At 47.6% G+C, this 19790-nt stretch overlaps 1 protein-coding gene across 5 annotated transcripts in view; it reads left to right on the forward strand.

Annotated features, from left to right (window-relative positions):
• The window catches only part of LOC119373907 (uncharacterized), a 74646-nt gene that overhangs the window by 38930 nt on the left and 15926 nt on the right, over positions 1-19790 (forward strand). For 2 of the 5 annotated variants that reach the window (XR_005180012.2, XM_037643969.2), the window contains exon 5: positions 16712-18875. The exons of 2 other annotated variants lie outside the window; for them this stretch is intronic. Coding sequence is in view for 2 of the 3 variants with exons in the window: in XM_037643969.2 (XP_037499897.1) it covers positions 16712-16950 (239 nt within the window). In the remaining variant the exon portion in view is untranslated. Of the gene's footprint in view, positions 1-6055; positions 8399-16711; positions 18876-19790 lie in introns of those variants that run through there. One more of the 5 variants, XM_037643972.2, reaches the window with a different exon arrangement.

Consider the following 19790-nt stretch of genomic DNA (forward strand, 5'->3'; position numbering starts at 1 on the left):
TATCCCAAGCCCAATTCCATGAAGACGCATACAAGTTTTATTGGGCTGTGCTCAATTTTCGTCGATTTGTGCTCAACTTCGCTTCTATCATCGTGCCTCTTACAAATCTGCTGACAACATCCTATGGCCTGTCTGTTTGGTTACGAGAGTGCGACGAGCCGTTTATTACGCTACGGCGCTTATTAGTATCGCATCCGATACTTCGTTCCTTTGACCCTAATGCGCTTACGGAGATCCATACTGACCATGCTGCACCAAAACCGACAGCGGTGTCGGTCTTGGTGCAGCACTCGCCCAACGAAAACCAGAATACGAAGAATACGTGATTCCCTACGTGAGCCGAACCCTCAAGAAAGCCTAGTGTAATTATTCCGTCACTGAGGGAGAGTGGCTCGCCATAATCTCCATAATCTGGGCTTTGGCCAAGTTCTGTCCATACCCTAATGGCCGCCTTTTCAATGCAGTCACGGACTACCATGCTCTATATTGGCTCTCACCTTTGAAAGATCCATCCGAACCCCTCAGACGTCAGGGCTTTCGCCTGCAGGAATACGACATTCTCGTTGTGTATCGATCCGGCCGCAAGCACTCGGACGCTGATGCGCTAACGCGCGTACCGCAACCGGCTGGCACAGCTTCGTCTTCAGATTCTTCAGCTGTCTTGAAGCCAATTGACTTAGCAGACATGTCGTCGGAGCAGCTCAAGGATCAGTGGATTTCGCAACTCCTTACTTTATGACTGATCCATTAGCTCATCCGGCCTCAAGAACTCTGTTGTCAAGCCACGCATTTCCCTATTCGAGACGACCTCCTCTATCGGCGGAATTACGCGTCTGGTGGTCGGAGGTGGCTGCTAGTGATACCCCGCCATATGCGTGCAGAAATATGTACTGCTTTCCACAACGACTCGCAAAGCGCTCACACAGGCGATCTCAAGATGTGCGTGCACGACGCTTCTAAGCTAGTGGGTAGCTGTATAGGTCACAGGCACTACTACAGGCTGGAACATTGATTTGGAGGCTATGTTGACAGAGAAAGCGGGAATATAGCTTTCTCGGAAATGTCGCGTTCCGCAAACTTTTGGAGGCGGGGGTACAACCGCCTGCGTCAGCGATACTACTTGCGCGGCATGTATACATTTGTGCGCAAGAACCGACATGCTTGTACTGCGTCTCAGCGGCATAAAGCTCCACCCCAACGCCCAGCTGGTGCACTTCAAACTCTGCCATGTCCGGCGCGTCTATTTGACCGCGTCGGTATGAACTTATGGACCGCTTCCCTCGACTAGCTATGGAAATAGGTTGATAATCATTGGCGTGGTCCACCTCAGGCGTTACGCAGAGACTGCAGCACTAACCGCAGCAATCACCAAAGTTCTGTTTTAGGAGCTGGCTCGCTAAGTTCTTAAGCTGGGGCGAAGTCCCGCACCGTACGCGTAACCTTAGTTCCTGAGGCGACCGCTACAGTCGCAGCTCGCGCAAAATAGAAGTAGTCTTCCTTTTGTTCTTCGAGCGCCTTGATGATGATAATAACGAATGCAAAATCACATATAGCATAGCCAACTGTAGCATGCGCACGCTCGTGCTAAAGAGAAGTCTTCTTCCTCTTGTTCTTCGAGAGCCTTTGAGATGATAATAACGCAGGCAAAACCACATATATCATAGCCAGCATGAGAATTGAAACTTGAGCTAGTTGGTACGGATTCATCATGATTTATGTAGCGCACTGACGGACGAGGACAGAGAAAAAGAAGGTGCACAGCACGGGCGCTTGCTCCACGCCGGCGCGTGCTCTAGTTTCATAGGAGACCACTAGAGAGCCACAACTGTGCGCTTCCTGTCCCTTTCGACTGTCGTCAGCCAGTGCACTTCGATACTAACAACATGAACAAATACAAGGCGGCGGAGCGGAGGGCTCGCAAGGCAGCAGCATTGCGGGCTCGCCGCAAGACCCTACGGGTGAGAGCTCGCAAGCCGAAGAGATGTTAGCGTCGTGTGGACCCTGAGATACAAGCCCGCGAAGCCGAAGCAGCACGGAAGCGGGGGCAAGAGAACCTCGAAGAGGAACGGGCGCGGGAGTGGTCAAGCGCCGAAAGCGGTCGCTACCTGAAGTTGGGGCGCCGATGCGTGCTTCAAGCGCGATTTCCTCGACCACACGTTCGGCCACAGCTGCAAGGTCTGCGACCGCTTTTGGTTCAACAACAACCTGCCACAATCGCTACTATAACAACATGTCACGTCTTTGTATGACAGTAGAGGAATTGTAAGGAGCATTCACGGCTTGCCCGATTATCTCTGAGCCAGCGCCTCAATCATCATTCACTTCGTGGATATGAAGTGCTTTTTTTCATCTTGCGCAACTTTGTCCTTCGCTACTGTGCTCTCCGTGAACTTTTTAGCGACAGCGAGCGTATTTTCCTGTCTCACGCTATTCAAGGCTTGCTCGTTCACTGCAACATCTTTCATCGCACGACGACCGCATGTCATCCGTATACGCATAGCCTCACTGAACGATTTAATCGTAGTCTCTGTAATATCCTGATAATGTTGCAAATTCTGAGGACGAAGTGGCTACGGGCACGAGCGGCCATTGCTCCAGATTTGCTCTTTATTTTCCTGTTTGACCAGCAGGTCAAGGACGAGCTTTGTACCACATTAAAGCCTTTAATTTCTCTGCCGAAGGTATTTGTCCCTTAAAAGTGGTGCCGAATCCCGGGAGCCATCGAACGACGGCATCCACAGTAACCGAGGGCAGACAAGCGCGTGATTACCATCTCGACCGGCCAATCGTTCAGGCTGCTACGTCTCAACCGACTGCCATCATGGACTCGCCTAAACGCAAGCGCAAGGCTCATCGCATCCTTTTATCGAAGCTTGTAAACGAAATTGAGGCGGCTATTTTGAATGACGGAGCAAGCTTGCGCGAACTTCAGATACTCACTGACCGATTGGAAGGTATCACAGGTGAGCTGAAAGCTATTAATCGAGAGATAGGGCCGTACTTAACAGGCCCCTACAGTGTGCAAGAATTCCTTCAGGTGGCCGAATACGTAGACAACGCTGTGACTTACTCGTCCAAACTGAAGTACCGTATTCTGCAGTTGCAGCCATCAGCAGAATCTGCACACCCTGCATCGACGAACTTAAACATTGCCGCGGCGGATACCCCTACCACTAGTCACAGCATCAGTCTTCCGCGCCTTGAACTTTGGAGGTTTAACGGAACGCCTCGCAACTGGCCTCCATTTGGGAACAGTTTTAAAGCGTAGTCCACGAAAATCTGACGATGACCGATGTAGACAAGTTGGCATATTTGAGATCGGCGCTGACAGGCCCCGCCGCTGCTGAAGTCGCCGGACTACCGCAAGTTCGAGGTGTTGCCAAGACGCACGGGCAATCCTCATTGCGCGGATCGATAAGAAAGACATCATTGTCAAAGACCATGTCTAGCACCTCACTGACTCACAATCCGTTCGGTTAACAGCAGATGTGCGCACATTGCGTCGCTTGTATGACGACATCGAGGCTAATATTGGTGTGCTCCGGGCATTGAAGATTACAGAGGAGTCGTTCTCAACCGTTCTCGAACCGATCATCCTCCGAAGTCTACCACGAGAGCTGGTACTCGAGTACTACCAGCGTGGCGAACAAATCAACGAACACTCGACGCCCAGAGGAAACGAAGCAGTATGTGAGGACACGCCTTCCGCATTGCAGAGCAGCCTGCGATCTCTGCTTGACTTTATCAGCAGAGAAGTGGAAGCACGAGAACGCTGCGAGTTCTGGAGCGTTGACACCGAACAACACAAGCACGCTAAACAAACTGAGCCAAGTAGATCCTACCAGAAGCGTTTTAAACCGATCATGTCGAAAGAATTAGGACCGACTTCAGAGTACCAAACACGAACCGTTTGTTTATTCTGTAACAGCGACGAACATGTTAGCGAACATTGAAAAGCCGCACTGACTATCCCAGAGAGGAAGACCAAGCTTCAGCAAAATGGGCGCTGCTTCAGATATACAAGGAAATCTCATCTGGCAAAGAATTGTCAAAGAAAAGTCAGCTGCCTTAAATGCCATCGACGACACGCGACAACCATGTGCGAGCCAAGCGTCGGGGGTTCCAATCCTGAATGCAAGGCCACACGTGTTCTCCTGCCAGCGGTCACAGGACAACGGTTCCTTTACCTTCAAACCGCGATCTTACATGTGTCTTCCGGTCGGACAAGTGCAGCCGTGCGCATTATTTTTTATGGCGGACGTCAGAGGATGTTCGTGACAAGCCGACTTGCGAAAAGACTCAAGTGGAAAATGATGGGCCACGGAAATTTGTCAGGGAAATCCTTCTGCGGCCATAATAACAAGCAAAACTTTCGGAAAGTTACTCTGCACCTCCAGGGCACAAATGAAGTCTCAAGATGCAGAATAGACGCACTTGTCATTCAGAAGACTTGTAATCAACCGGTTCCAATACTTCAGGGCAGATCATTCAAAGAAATGTCAAAACATGGCCTTATAATTGCTGGTTGCGACTTGCCAGCCAATCACGCTGACCAGAAGTCAATAGAGCTTCTAATCGAAGCCAACCACTACTGGCAACTTGTGACAGGCCAAATACAGTCCTTAAACGAAGGTTTAATAGCAGTGGAAGCTGTATTTGGCTAGACAGTTCACGGACCTAGGACAACCCATTTGACAGAGCTGTGCACGGAAGCTATGGTTCTGAACGTACAAGATGCGCATTTTGACGACGTAATCGAAAGATTTTGGAATGTTGACTCCGTGGGAAGGGAATCACCACAGAACGAGGACGATCATGTTGTGAAATATTTTAAGGAGACCGTCGACCAAGTGAATGGTCGCTATTAAGTAGGACTTTCGTGGAAGGCGGATATTCTACGGGACAACAACAATGTCGCAGCACAAAAGCAGCAAAGTCACATGACAAGGAGATTTCTTCGAAGCTCGGAGTTACTGACAGCGTATTACACGGCGATCTCTAAGTATGCCAACGATGACATTGCCCAAGTGATCGACGACACGGCAATCGCAAAAGGCCCGTATGTTATATGCCTCACCATGCCGTGATAAAAGAAGACAGGTCAACAAAGACACGTGTCGTATTCGATGTTTCTTCACAAGCGAAAGAGCACATTTTTCTCAACGAAAGTCTCTACAGTGGGCCCAACCTGAACGACGATCGAGTAAGGCTACTGTTAAGCTTTTGTCACCACCGCATCGCTCTCGTAGCCGACAATCAATAAGCATTTTTGCAAATTTTGAGCAAGGAAGACGACAGAGATGCCTTGTAATACCTATAGCATGAGAAACTTGTCGCGCTTAACGCTTCACTCCCAAAGGTGATCACTTTCCGGATAAGACGGGTCCCTTTCGGGACAACTTCAAGCCCGTTTCTTCTTGCAGCAACGATACGGCGTCATTTAGACAAGATATCCGCTAAGTACTCTGATACCGTCGCAAAGCTGCAAGATTGCATCTACGTTGACGATATAATCACTGGAGCCGACAACGTCGATTAAGCTATCAAGCTCTGCGCAGAAACAATCGAAATATTTGCCGACGCTGCCATGAAACTTCATAAATAGGCATCGAACGAACAAGACGTTCTCTAGAACGTGCAGTTGAAACAAGGTTTTGAAGAGCTTCCTGCCAGCAAGCCGCTGCGTGTTTTCAAGGTTCTTGGGTGGCAGAAAAGTGATAGCTGGGCGAGTGTGTAGGAATTCATTTTTGAAACTTTTATTGACACTTTTTTTAGCGCGCACAAAACCGCATTATACTGCATTACACCGCATTAATTTCTTTCATTTCTCTACGAAGGCGTTCGTCTCTTCAGACAATGTACACCGCATCAGACCAGACCAATTGGTACACCGCCTGTCCATTCGTCCCTAACGCACTCGTACAACACCGCTACGCACACTACCGCAGGTTTTTTGCCTTTCTCTTGTGTCGTCGCGAACCATCATGCACGCTGGACACTATGCTCCCCTACAACCGAACTCATGTGAATACACTGTAATTTTTGATGTTGCCAGGTACGCCGAAGACTGCAGACAATTGGCCCGTTAGCTGACAACCGAGGACCAAGGCCACCAGAAGCTAAGGCACGACATCGGTCGACCTCTCTACTTTCATGACCGGTGCCCCAGTTTGGCTTAGGATTCTATCGAATACTCCTGGTCTTTCGTCGAAATTTCTGGGCTGATATCATGGGCCCTGACGCATGACACGTCTCCAGTCAATTATGAGGTTGCGCCTTTGACACCGTCCCAAGTCTTACGTCGTCATGGTAGAGAAATCGTTCATGTGAGTCGCTTCAAGCCCTATTTGGACCGCGCTGTAATGACGACGCCTCAAGTCGCCAGGATGGCTACGCTATTCAGCGGGGGCCAGTGTAATGAGCAATAGGAGACGACGACGACGAAGCAGCCAAGGAAGCAAGCCACAGCGTTAGTAGTAGCCACGGGAGCCGAGTTTGCGCTTGCCTGGATTTTGGCCCCTCGTCGTTTCGTTACTTTTATGCGTGAATAAGCCACGTGACACACACAATAAATACTTAAATGGTTATTATAACGTTGTTAAGCCGTTTGTACGTGTGTACAACGGCGCTCGGCTTTCCTGAGGTCGCGTTTTTATGAACGCATTGACCCAGGCCGCCATAGCCGTTGCAAGGTAAAGCATGAGGAGCCAGGCTGAGATTTACCGGAGGACACCCTCACCTGTAGCTGTTCCGCTTCGGTTTGGCCCAAGTAAGGTACTCAGTATTTCTGCGCGCTCATGGACTCGCAGCAGCGAATGAGATAGAGCAGGTAATATTGTACGTTTCTTCAAGAAATAAAAGAGTTTACTGTAAAGTCCAGTAACGGCACTCAACTGACATGTTCATAAAATGTTCTAGTTTACGCCCATACATGTGTCTCCGGTGATGTATATTTGACGTCCGGTAGAACAGAATAAAAACAGCATAGAGTAGTCTGACGACAGAGAGCCCGTGTTCAGCAGCCGGTTGCTCCAAAATTCCAGAGCGCGAGGTCTGAAAGCGTTGCATAGGTGGGTAGCACCGCAAACAACCCACCACTCGTCGTGGTGATGTACTAAAGGCAATCTCCACTCTAGAAGCCGGGCATACATTACAAAATTCGATAATAGTATGTGAAAGCTGTGTCAAAATAAATGTTTGCCTTGGTTGATTTGGCAGTGTATTGCAGTGTGAGGGTAGGGCTCAGCCCCACCCCCTTCAGCTACCCCTGTGACAGCGAGCCTTCGTCGTTTGGTAGAGCCTGTATTAGTGTAACCTTATGGACACATGCTATGTTTTTAATTGCGAGGCGCAATACCAGGATTGCTTTTTGGGATGCGTGAGTGAGGATTTAGATCTCAGAAAACTGTGGGTGAAAATACAGACCTCATCGTCAGTGATTTGAACGTGTGAACCTGTGAAGCGAGTCGTGGTAGAATCGGCAGGATGACCAGGCCTTTGAAATATGTGAAGCTGGGTGTCCGGCAGCATGGACTATTCTAATCTCCCCTCTGCTCGAAATGCCTCGATGAGGAGGTGTCACTATATTTATTGGTAGTAGTTATATGGTTGTCATTAAGGTGTTAGTGCGGTTTGTCCGAGTCTTCCGCATTGTCACCCTGAAGAAACATCAAAGAGCTCGCCGAACGTTTACGAAATGCTATCGGCGTGGCTACTGACAGGGCCCTGTCGGTTTTATTGCATATAAAGAAACTTCTGGATAAGTTCGTGACAAACGGGATTTACAGTTGGGCTAATCATTAGGCAACTGAGCTCATGAAACTTACAGTAATAAACGAGCATCAGCGTCGGCGATGGGTAGCCGAAAATCTCAGAAAAGTGGAAGACATTTAAGCCTGGAGAACGTGTAGTAGAGTGTGCGATAACTGCTGCTTATGTCTTCAAGAGATGCGTTTTTGCTTATTCGCAAATTCCGAATGGGATGAATAGGATGAAAAAAAAGTCTAAAGAGGAACGGAGTTTAAGTGAATGAAATGAAAGCTCGCACATTTGACGCTCACTGCTTGTTGGGTGGCCTTGACACGATTGGCTATATCTTCTTAATACTAACGAACACATCATTCTGTTCGCTGGCAATGACTCCGGTTTGATTACGACGACACGCAAGATTGGTGGACGCAAGAATCATTGGAATGCAGTCATTTGCGGATGGCTCCATTCTCCTTAAAATTTTCAGTCCCTCGGAAGATCTAGAATGCTTTGAATTCAATCTGACTGCCAATCCTCAGAGGTGCCAGTCTTGCCAAACGCAAAAAAGGAAACTAAATCTGTTTTGCGTTAGGTAAGAAAAAACCAGGCAACCATTTAATGACTCAAAAGTTGTTTTCATAATAAAAGTTCTTTTCACAATAAAAGTTGTTTTCATTCATTCATTCATTCATTCATTCATTCATTCAAATTCGGAACCATAAGTATTTATGGGTCAACATCTGTAATGCTATCACACTGCCCAATCACATAATATGTACATACACCTCGAGAAAAGTTGGGTTTCTCTGTCGGAAATGAAACATATTTCTCACGTAAATATGCTATGCGGTGCTATCTATGCGGTGCTTGACTTGCGAGGTTTGGCCTAAGGGCCTACCGTCGAAGTCAAATATGTCAGAGTAGATCATAAGGAGATCAGTGAGGTCTTTAACTTGAGAGGGCAAAAGTTCTGAGGCAATCATCTTGGTGATGTTGTTGTGCAGTGTAGAAGAGGTGACTGCGTCGACTCTATGCGGGTTCGGAGAGACGACAACGGGCAGTTCAGGTGACACCGATGAGATCTGGCACTCGTGCGACGGTGACAGAGTAGCAAGAGCAATGCCTTGTGGTAGGACTTGAGGGCTGAATCCGAAGTTCAGAAGAGGAAGACACGTCTTGTTCGTTGTAACAGTTACAACTGTGTACGGAGAGGAGACGCTGCGGGCCAGTAGAACACTGGGAGAAGGAGAAACCACGTAATCACCATCCGGTACATTGGGATAGGGTTCAACAGCGACGCAAGTTAGGGCTTGTGGTGGCAGACGAATAGCCTCGGCACACGAAAGTTTGGTCTGAACCACCTCCGACACGTCGGCGGACGCAGGCAAGTCAAGTTGTACAACACCGGCCGAGCAGTCAATGACAGCAGAGTGGTCAGACAAGAAATCGAGTCCGAGGATGACATCATGTGGACAATGAGCGAGAACATGAAACAGAACGGACGTCTGGCGGTCGGAGAACCTCACACGTGCCGTGCACATTCCGAGTACAGCCGGAGTTCCTCCACTAGCGACACGTACAAATAGGGACTCGGGCGGCGTAAGGACCTTATTTAATCGTGCACGGAGATCAGAGCTCATAATAGAAATATGTGCGCCGGTATCAACGAGGGCAGTAACAGGTAGGCCATCCACTTCCACAGCAAGCAGGTTCTGGTCCGTAGTGAGGGTCAGCAGAGGGTTTTCAGGTCGGGGGTCGAATGCAGCGTCACATCCGGGAGCTGCATTGCTCAGTTTTCCGAGTATGGGCGTCCAGTAGGGCGGGGCGACGAATGGCGACGGGGCTGAGGTGACCGGCAGCGACGATCGCTTGGGGACGGCGAACGGCTGGAGCGTCGGACCGATGTCGCAGGAGCCTCCGCGTATGGTCCACCGTCACGAGCGGGAAACTGCAGGGGCCGGTGGTTGTCGTCACGTCGATATCCAGAAAACGAGCGAGATGGAAAGGTGCGAGAACGACAGTAGCGAGAAATATGTCCTACACCGTGGCAACGAAAGCAGATCGGCTTGTCGTCCTGCGTTCTCCACTGGGCAGGGTAACGATAGCGGCGAAACATTTCCGGTGCACGAGGAGGCGTTATGGAACTGACACGAGGTTCCGTCAACGAACACACCGGCTGCAGTCCGACATTTGCAAGCTCTTCTCTCACAACCTGCTGGATCAACGAGATCGTTGGTCGAGGATCATCAGATGGCCGCGTCAGGAAAGATGGTGGCGACGCCGCCTCGATTTCTCGGCGCACGATGCGAACTACGCTCTCGTTGGTAGGCGGTTGACCGCATGGCGGCTGAAGGTCCTCGCAAGATGATGTAGCGGCCGTGTTCGGAAGTCGCACGAAATGCTGGGCAATGCGGCGACTCTTCAGTTCTTCGAACCGGCGGCACTCTTTGATGATGTCGTCCACGGTGGAGCAGTCTTTAGACACTAGTAAATTGAAAGCATCATCCGCAATTCCCTTGAGCAAGTGGCTTACTTTGTCACCCTCTGACATGTTGGTGTCGACACGTCGGCAAAGGGCCAGGACGTCAAGGATGTAGGAGACATACGATTCGGTCGAAGATTGTGCCCGACAGGAGAGTTCTTTAGAAGCGGCCCGCTGGCGTCCGACGGCTCTACCAAATAGGTCACGAAGCTTCTGTTTACAGGCATCCCAACTGGTTATGTCAGCTTCATGAGCCTGAAACCACGTACCTGCTGTTCCGCAGAGATAGAAGTCAACGTTGGCAAGCATCATTGTAGGGTCCCACCGGTAGACCGCTGCAAACCGCTCATACTTCGCGATCCAGTCATCGACGTCAACGTGGTCGGTGCCGCAGAAGTTACCGGGATCGCGGGGTTGAGTCAATACGACCGGCTGTACCGGCTGTACCGGAGGCGCGGTCGAAGCGGCAGCAGCAGAGTTGCTTTCTGTTGACATATTGCGGCTGTCCAGGATACGTCCGCTGCGGAGTTCCGTCTTGCGTAGTACCCAGCACCTCCACCAAAATGTTGCGAATATATTTATAACTTATTTACAGTGTAGGATGGTCCAGCAGTCAAGATGGCGGTTGTTACTTCCAGCACACCGACACGTCGTCTGCCTCTTCTTCGCACACCTCACCATAGTCATAGCTGCTACCCCGCTACAATATTAACGAATTCTGAGGATCCAAATTAAGCACGCCAGCTTAAGCTTTATACTTGAGTAATAATATTTATTATCTTCAAATGATTTATTGAAAGGCAGATAGACTAACACTTACCCCGTATCGTCGCAGTGATCAAACAGCTCATCACAATGCTGAGGAGAACGTTTTGACCATAGATAAGAGAACGCGACTGGTAAAACATACCCTCATATTCTAGAACGTCCTTGCATTCGACGATCCACCTCGACCTCAAATAGGCAGTGGCAGCGTTGCCCTGGCCAGAAGTGGTGACTACGTGTGAGCAATCCTCGCTAACAATAGGAGATTTTCCTAATTCAGTCTGGCCACACTGATTTTTTTGCCGTCCGCCATTAGTAGGGCGTCGTTTCAGGCAGTTGCATGGGCAGTGTCGGAGAGCCCACACTACAGCGTCTCGCTTACTGTTTTGGTGGTGATGTCGTGGTCCAAAAGTCTCGCAGTTATTCCGGAGACTCTTACGGAAGAAAAAGTGGAAGCCTACAGCGCCTCAAAAAGGTTAGCGAAGCACAACGATGAACGAAGTCAGAAGTTTGCTGCGGAAAGCTACGTCCAAACCGCCTCGATCGAAACGTCATGGCTTCATTAACTTCATCCCTTGTCCACCAAAGATTAAGCTGGCCTATCTGTAGGTATATAAAGCTGATCCAAGTTGTACTCAGCCTGGATACCGTTGGCACAGAAATTAAAAACCTGTAGGCAAGATTCTTCTCGAAAAGTCCGAGGCGAACCTTACAAGTACTAAGAAAAGTTGCTCTCTGGCGGGCAGCAGGTGAGGCCTTCCTGCATTGGTACGGCAGTCAGCATAATTTATTGACCATGCCTTAATATTTTCGCAGTTTTCTCCTGGGTCAAGGAACTCAAAAAGTTCCATGAAAGCTTTGTAGTCTGGAAGGCCTGTGTAGAACATCATGCCATCAGGGCTATCCCGAAAGCACTCAACGGAAAACTTTCGGCTCACGCGCTTCTCCAGCTGGCTACGCTCTTGTGCTGCAATGTCGAGCGCTCGCTCTGCTTTGTACAACGAACTTTTAATGAGCTCCACTTCGGCTTTTTTCTTTACTTCCGACTCTAACGCACGGACACGCGCCGTCATATACGTCGAGTTGTTCGGTGAGGTCGGAAATCTTTAGCGAGCACGCACAACCACACACCACGCCATCGATGCTGCTCGTCACCGATGTAGGAGAGCAGATGTCTACGTCGCTCACATCCGCGGTAGTCGATCGCCCGCCTTCGGAAGGCACTGTAGCGCTGACGAGGTTAAGTGGTTCTCGATTTCTTGGCTTTTTTTCTTGGTGGAGGCCTCGGAGCACTAAACGCGAAGATGCTGGGCACGGCGTCTTGCTTGAAGAAACGACGGTTTCCGGCGACGTTTGGCAAGTAGTTTGCTTCAGTAAAATGCCTTGAACAAACTTTTGTGAACTTCGTCACGGTCACGGTGTTAGAATAGGTGGTCACGGTGAAGAAAGAACCTTCGTCACGCTTAATAGCTATAATCCACCTTTTCCTCCAGTCCGTATCCTTCGGAAAAGAAAAAAAACGAGACCTGCAAGAAAAGGTAGGCATCAGCCGCGCACCGATTGTAAACAAAGCCGCGGGCAAGCGCGCTTCTGCTTACCTTCGACCCATCCTCGTCTCGAAATCCTCTTTGCGTGCACTGCGGTACACAGCAATGGGCTGGCATTGCGCTGATCCCGTTCTATCGGAAACGGCAACTATTTGCGCAAACAGGATCGCACGCGAGCGTTCAATCTGAAGCGCGCGCGCGTGTACCCTGACTGCTCTGACGGCGCGCGACCTACTAATGGCGGCTGAGAAATGCTTCTCGTTGCTGCCGACAGGTGGCGCTGAATTAGGAAAATCTCCTATTCTTAAGAAGCGCGGCGTCATCTTGAGTAAAGTGAAGCTACGCAACTGTGTGCTGTGGTATACACAGTTTGGTGAAACACCGAAAATGTGTCGAGCCTTATTTGCAAATACGACGAATCTTTTTATATGCGAAGCATTTATCAGCGAACGAAAGGAACTTGGACCGTTTCTATTTATATATATAATTGCCTACATTGTTGCTGTTCTCGTCGTCGTCTCCTTAACTTGGCATGAACTAAAATTGGCATAGGAGAACACGGGTGCATAACGAATACGATTGACAGGTCGCGATCTGGATAACTTGATTTGCCTATCGTGTACGTCATAAAACTTTTTTCACCAGGCATGCGTGGCACATACCAACATAACACGGCCCGTGGTATGCGGGTGTGCGCCACAGGTGATTAACAGTAGATAACCTTACAAGATCGAGAGTAGATATCGGAAACCTTAACGCGAAAGCATTATGGAGCTCGTGTCTAGAAAACCGGGTGCCGGCAATGACGTCGTTTCTATGAGCGAAAAATCCCGATGTAAGGAAAGAATAAAAATCACAGTTCGAGCAGGAGTTGAACCTACGCGCTCTGTATGACAGTCAGATATTCAACCACAGAACTGCGCCAGTGCTCTAACTTCTTAGGAACACAAGCGGCACGTCGGGCAACGCCAGCTGAGGTTGCAGTGTTGGCTACCGACGTTTTCATCAATTTAATATCATTGACTACACAATCTATACTAACGCGTTGCTCACATACCCTGAATGCTACTCATCATAAGCACATCAAAGAGCGTACCGTGCACTTCTTTGCGATAAAATTTTCATATCTGCCCTAACCTAAGTGCCGACGTTACGTCGGGCCGTGGAGGTGCCCTTTACATTCTAGTGTAGTGGACGCGCCTAGGAAGCCTGCAATATGTTTACTACAAAACTTTCGCAATGGTGTCGTTCCACCTAGTAACGCTTCGCTCAAAGCGAAAAATCGCGCATATGATGCTACAGTCCACAGAGCTTCTTCCCGCGATACCTAGAGGGGAATCGGGCGCTAGTGTCTATGCGGGCTTCTTCAGTGTCGCTTGACCCACTGTGGGAATGATGGGAAGTACAGGCTTCGGATCTGCTTCGGATGGCTTCCGTTCTTGAGACTGGCGACTCTTGTTTGCCGAGCGTAAAACAAAGTGATATGAAGTTATTTCCAATCAAAACTTGCTTCATTCTTTTGTACGTAAAACGTATTGCAAAAAGTTTGCGTGATCGTCAGATGGAAGTGAAACCTGGACAAATTCAACCGCCAGGGTGTGCATTGCTCTGCAATTGTGTTCCAGATTTTGCGTCAATATATAGTGAAATATTTTTTACAACAATTAAAATAAGCATTGTTTTCCCTCGAAAGTACGTATTTCTATTTATGAAAATAACAGTATTGTATTGACTGAGAAACACTTAACGTGTCGTCTGCTGCAATGCCAGGTGCGTCTGTCCAAGTGGCCTGCCCCCAGCGCATCTCTCGTTTTGCTGTAAAGTCGAAGTCAGAGAAGCGTGACAGTGCGTCTACTTAGCTTCGGCGTTGTTTTGCAGTTGATTTGAAAGAGTTTTGGCAAGACGCCCTTATCAAACAAACGTGAACTCTATGCAATTTCCTGCACTGGCACGGGATGCTACATCCATGCGCAGCGGTGAGTCCACAACGCTTTGCTAAAGCTATCAAATACAACCTTTAAGGTTGCAACGCCGCAGCAAACAGAGAGACCTAGTGGTTGTCAGCCTCTGAACAATAAAGGCACTGCTTGAGTGCTTTGCAACGCACCCCACTGCCCACACCTCGCAAAGAGCGAAACTGAAACTGTAGAAAAAACTGTAAACTGTAGAAACTGAAACTGTAGACTGTTCACTAGCTCTATCCAAACCGAAGCTTGTACTTCCCATCATTTTCATGGTGGCTCAACGATCGCAGTGCCCGTTTTCTCTGTAGGTTATTGTATGAAACTCTATGCTGCTGCCCGATTGCTTCGCCCGAAATTGATTCCCACAATGCGTGGGATCTGCCGAATTTTTTTATTGCTACGATATATTAGGTTCAGTATTGTATTGTACAACATTGTACAGTATTGTACAGTACATTATTGTACAGTGTTTATTGTACAGTATTGCATTGTACAGAGATGCGCTGGGGGCTTCCAAGTGCAGGATGGGGAAGTTGCGGCCAATACTAATCGTGGTAGCAATGCAGGTGAGACGTTTCGGGACCCGCACGGCTTCCTTGATCGCACAAAAGCTGGGAAAAGCCGTAAGTCACATTCTATAATAAAATATGATGCAGTGAACGGTTTCAGTTGCCAGGCATATCTCCGTCAATCTTTTGGATGATGTTGTCCGTCCATTAAATTATTAGGAAATTCATAAGCAGTCTTGCATTCCAATTTTACTTAGCGACAATAGTGGCGTTATCCCAATCGATGCGGTGACCATGGTTATCAGTTTGTTTGCAAGGGCTTTCAATTAGATTTTGTTTCAGACGTCCGTCTGGAGCTCCAATAAACATACGAGTGACACACGGGTCCCCAAACGCCTCTTGCGTGTTTTTCACCTTGACTTGGTCATAGGCCGCTACTTCATCATCACGTTGTTTGACCACATGATCTTCCGTCAGAGACCTGACTAGAAGCCATAACGAATATTATAGCTCCCGCTTATCGTTATCTGCTCGTCAAAATAAAATGACCCTGTTCGCGCGCCCTGAACCCCCTGTGCTTTTCTAGCATTCATTCTGCTCTCGTACTATCCAACACTAAAACACCTTGCCGCAACAAGACAGTTTGGTTCTTTCCTGAATGCGTAGCCCGTCATGCCGCCATTTGAAAAGCGGCGCGAAGCAAAGTAGAAAGAGACTTAAAGGAGCCGCTGCTCGTCACGTCAACGTGACGCGTTTCCTTGTCTCCTGCATTTGGGAGTACGAAGGAGTGCACGTAATTTCCTGACGCTGGCTGAGACAGACGGAGATAGCTTTTTTTTTAGCCGCGAAGCTGGCCTGGTCAAGGCGCTATAATAGGGCAGCGTAGCTTCTACGCTGCCCAAAAAATAACGGATATGAACTTCTTCTCTGGTCAAAAGCTTTCTATATAGGGTATCTAACAACCATCCATGTGGCATCAATGTTCAGGAACACTGTCGGTGTCGCAATTTGAAAATATTAAGCAGTTGGCCAGCGCAATTCTAAGCTGCAGGTGTAAAAGAAGACTGAATGAATATTGCTTTGCTACATGCATTTAAATTGCTTATGCACTGCTGGCTTGCATTCTGCCACGAGCAATGTCTCTCCTGCAACTGGCAGTAAAATCTGTTGTGGCATATGCATATGAATTCAATTTGGTTGCACTGCTTACTTATAGGCCAAAGAGCAGCGCTGAATTATTAATAATGCTTGCGCAATACCAGTGCGGAAAGAAGGGTACGACATTATCCTTTAGGCTTTCGTAAGAGGCCATCAAGGAGCAATAGGCGCACAGGTTATACGTTTCGGTAAATTTGACTTGTATGCAAGCTTGAACACAGTGCATCTACGTCTCATTCACAACGTTTTATGGGAACTCTTAACGTTTCGCAAAAAGTTAGGTAATTCAAATTATACAGCAATTAATTAAAAGTAAAAAAGTATAATCAGCAGCAGCTCTTGAATTTTTAGTTTCTGAAAAGAAGCATCTAGTGATTGCTGAAAAAAAATTGAACATGTATGGATATTATATAGGATCGTTTGTTACAAATACAAACATTTGCGTGCCTAGAATTTGTATTCAAATATGCGCATGCACAAACGAAAAGTATCCCCCAGTGAAGTAATTATTCATGTGAGACAATTTGTCAATTGCAGGTGAAGGTCCTTGGTATGATCTGAGAGTAAAGAATTCTTCTATTCTGACTGGCCCATCGAAGGATTGTTCAAAGTACTTCAGCAATGTTCTGGTTAAAGGAAGCGGGAAGCCAGTGCCTACAAAAGGCGCGAATGCAAAGGCTGCAGCAAAACCCATTTACGATCCTGAGTGTCAACGTGTACTTAGGCCAGCTTCAGTTCCTCAGCCACCCTCTGTGAAAGGAGACGAGCACTTTTGACAATCTTTGAAAGTACTTGCAAACAAATTGAGCAGTAAACTATTAGTTAATAGTGTTTAGGGACGGTTAAGCCAGTACCACATGACACATTTCTTGCACTACACTATATCGCAAAGAAGAAGCCGCTTCGTGGCAGTGACACCACCATCAGTTAGCGCATAGAAGACGTTCCATCTTTGTGTGAGAACGACATATTTGTGGAGCCCTCCGGTGAACTTTCCTCACCAATTAGCCTCTTCTTCCATTGATGGACGGGACGAGTACCCATGAGTGCACATCCTAGAGCTCTTAACAGGATATCAACCACCATGCCAAAAGAGCGCGCAACGGGCTCCGCCGTCCAAAGCCGCCATGTGCAGCGAAGCACCCTGCAAGAAGGGCCTGCCCTTTTCAGTCGTTTGACTGAACGCGCTGTTGAAGAAGACTACCTTTAAGTGTCGTAGGGCAGGGTTCACGGTATTCAAGTTGATGCTATCTTTCTGGATTATTCAAAAGCATTTGATCGCGTTCCCCACCACACGCTTATACTAAAACTAACCCAACTTAACATTCACCCCAATGTTATTGCATGGATTAAAGAATTCCTTTCGCACAGAACACAGTACACAGTCGTTAATAACTCGCATTCTAATTATGTGAACGTAACATCAGGTGTCCCTCAGGGTAGTGTTTTATGTCCGTTGCTTTTCCTAATCTATAATAATGACCTGCCTAATTGTGTGTCGTCCCATATTAGACTATTCGCCGATGACTGTGTACTATACCGTAACATATCCAGTAATGCCGATCGTGACCTCCTTCAATCCGACCTTGTCAATATTAATACTTGGTGCACTTCATGGTTAATGACCCTGAATGAATCCAAAACAAAGTTAATGTCATTTACCCTACGTAATGCCCGCATACCAACATCTTACGTTTTAAATAATGCCGAAATAACACTTAGTTCTAGTTATAAATACCTTGGTGTTCACTTTCAATCAGATCTCACGTGGCATTATCACATTGACGTCATCCTTCCTTCAGCTAATCGTTCACTCGGTCTTATCAAACATTCTCTAAAAAATTCCCCTCCCTATATACGTAAGCTCGCCTATTTAACACTCTTTCGACCAAAAATCGAATACGCTTCAGCTATTTGGGACCCAGTTCAAGCCTATCTTATCCAGAATATTGAATCCTTGCAAAACCGTGCTGTGCGTTTTATTTTTTCAGATTACTCACGTCATTCAAGCATCACTGCACTAAGAGATCGCGCCGAACTTGAACCCTTATCTCATCGTCGCCAAGCAGCTCGCCTTTCGCTTTTTCACAAGCTATACCATCATTCAATTCTTTCTGACGATTTCTTTCAGCCCCCAGCAGTCGTTTTTCCTCGCCGCGATCACCAGTACAAAGTCAAACGACCCATATGTCACACTCATCGTTTCGCTAATTCATTCATACCACGCACTATCATTGAATGGAACCATTTATCATCGCACGTGGCTACCGAAAAAAAACATAACGAAATTTCAAGATCTTCTACGCACTGAGCGTATTGCCTAAACGTGGTGTCCTACCTAATTCATTTCTTTTCACCTTTTTCCTTTTTCATTTCGCATATTGTAGCGGTATTCCTTCTGTATTGTGTATTTCATGTACTCTGTTTGCGTAGGCATTCACTAACTGCCTACTGTGCTTGCACCTTTTCCTTTTTTTTACCATTTGTGTCTAGTTACTTCAGTATGTTGTAGTTTGCATTTACTTCATTGTCGTTGTTGTTGTTGTTTTCTGACTATGTATAACAGCCAATTGTCAAGATTGTACTTTTTACCGTTTTTCTCACTCTGTTATTTTTCACAATTTATTGTAAAATGTCCCCCTATGTAATACCCTCGTTGAGGGCCTTTAGGGGTATTTTGAATAAAAAAATAGGATAATGGCACGATGACATACAACCTTAGACATAATTCTTCCAAAGTTGGCACAAAACCCCATCTGCAGCAAAAAGCAATGAAGCCAAACGTCTAACTTCGCCTGTTTTCAGAATGAGCTTCGCTGCAGTATTTGGTCGGCCTAGTGTTTGTGAACGCTTCACCAAACAGCGCTTACGCCAATGCGCGCCGCATTTCGGCGAATTATTGCGAAACTACACCCAAGGCATCTTCAATATGTGGCTGTGCGTAAACAGGGACGTGACAGATCGATAGGGAATAAACGTTTTCTCTGAGCAAGTTCAGTGCGCACCCTAGGTGGGGGTCTGCACATTCGATGTAGCCGCGGACGTGGTCTTCTGCCGTTATACCAGATGGAGCTAATGCTTCGTGTCTGAGTCTGATCACTCGTCCTACCGCTGCTCTTTGGCTGTAATTTTGGTGCATATGATACGAGGTTTTTCTACAGATCACCATACCACAACACAAATGCTGTAGGTACATCACAGTACATGTACATGGTGTGCATGCGGGTTATCGCAGCGTTGTCATGCTAGAGGTGAAGTAAGGATTGCAACGAGTCATGCCTCCTCTGGCGCTGAAGAAAATTGCGCTGTTTCACTTCTCTAAAAAATATATTGTGGGCAGCACCTGAAAATCAGAATTTCGTGGGAAGAACGATTAAAAAACGCCAGGCCTGCGCTGAAACCGCAGCACAGTCACAGCGAAAGCTGGAAGAGCGGCGTTTCTAGAGCCCGTTGTAAGCTCTCTTGGGGCTACTAATACAAGTACACCAGAAAGGTACCCACTACGCCATAAATCACAATTTTTGTTAAGTTGGGAAGCACCTACTAAGCCATTATTCGTCATTCTGCGGAGAAGCGAGGCACCAGCTACACGTCTGTAAGGCATTATGTGCAGTTT

Source organism: Rhipicephalus sanguineus, chromosome 11, assembly GCF_013339695.2.
Source record: "Rhipicephalus sanguineus isolate Rsan-2018 chromosome 11, BIME_Rsan_1.4, whole genome shotgun sequence".
Taxonomy (NCBI): Eukaryota; Metazoa; Arthropoda; class Arachnida; order Ixodida; family Ixodidae; genus Rhipicephalus; species Rhipicephalus sanguineus.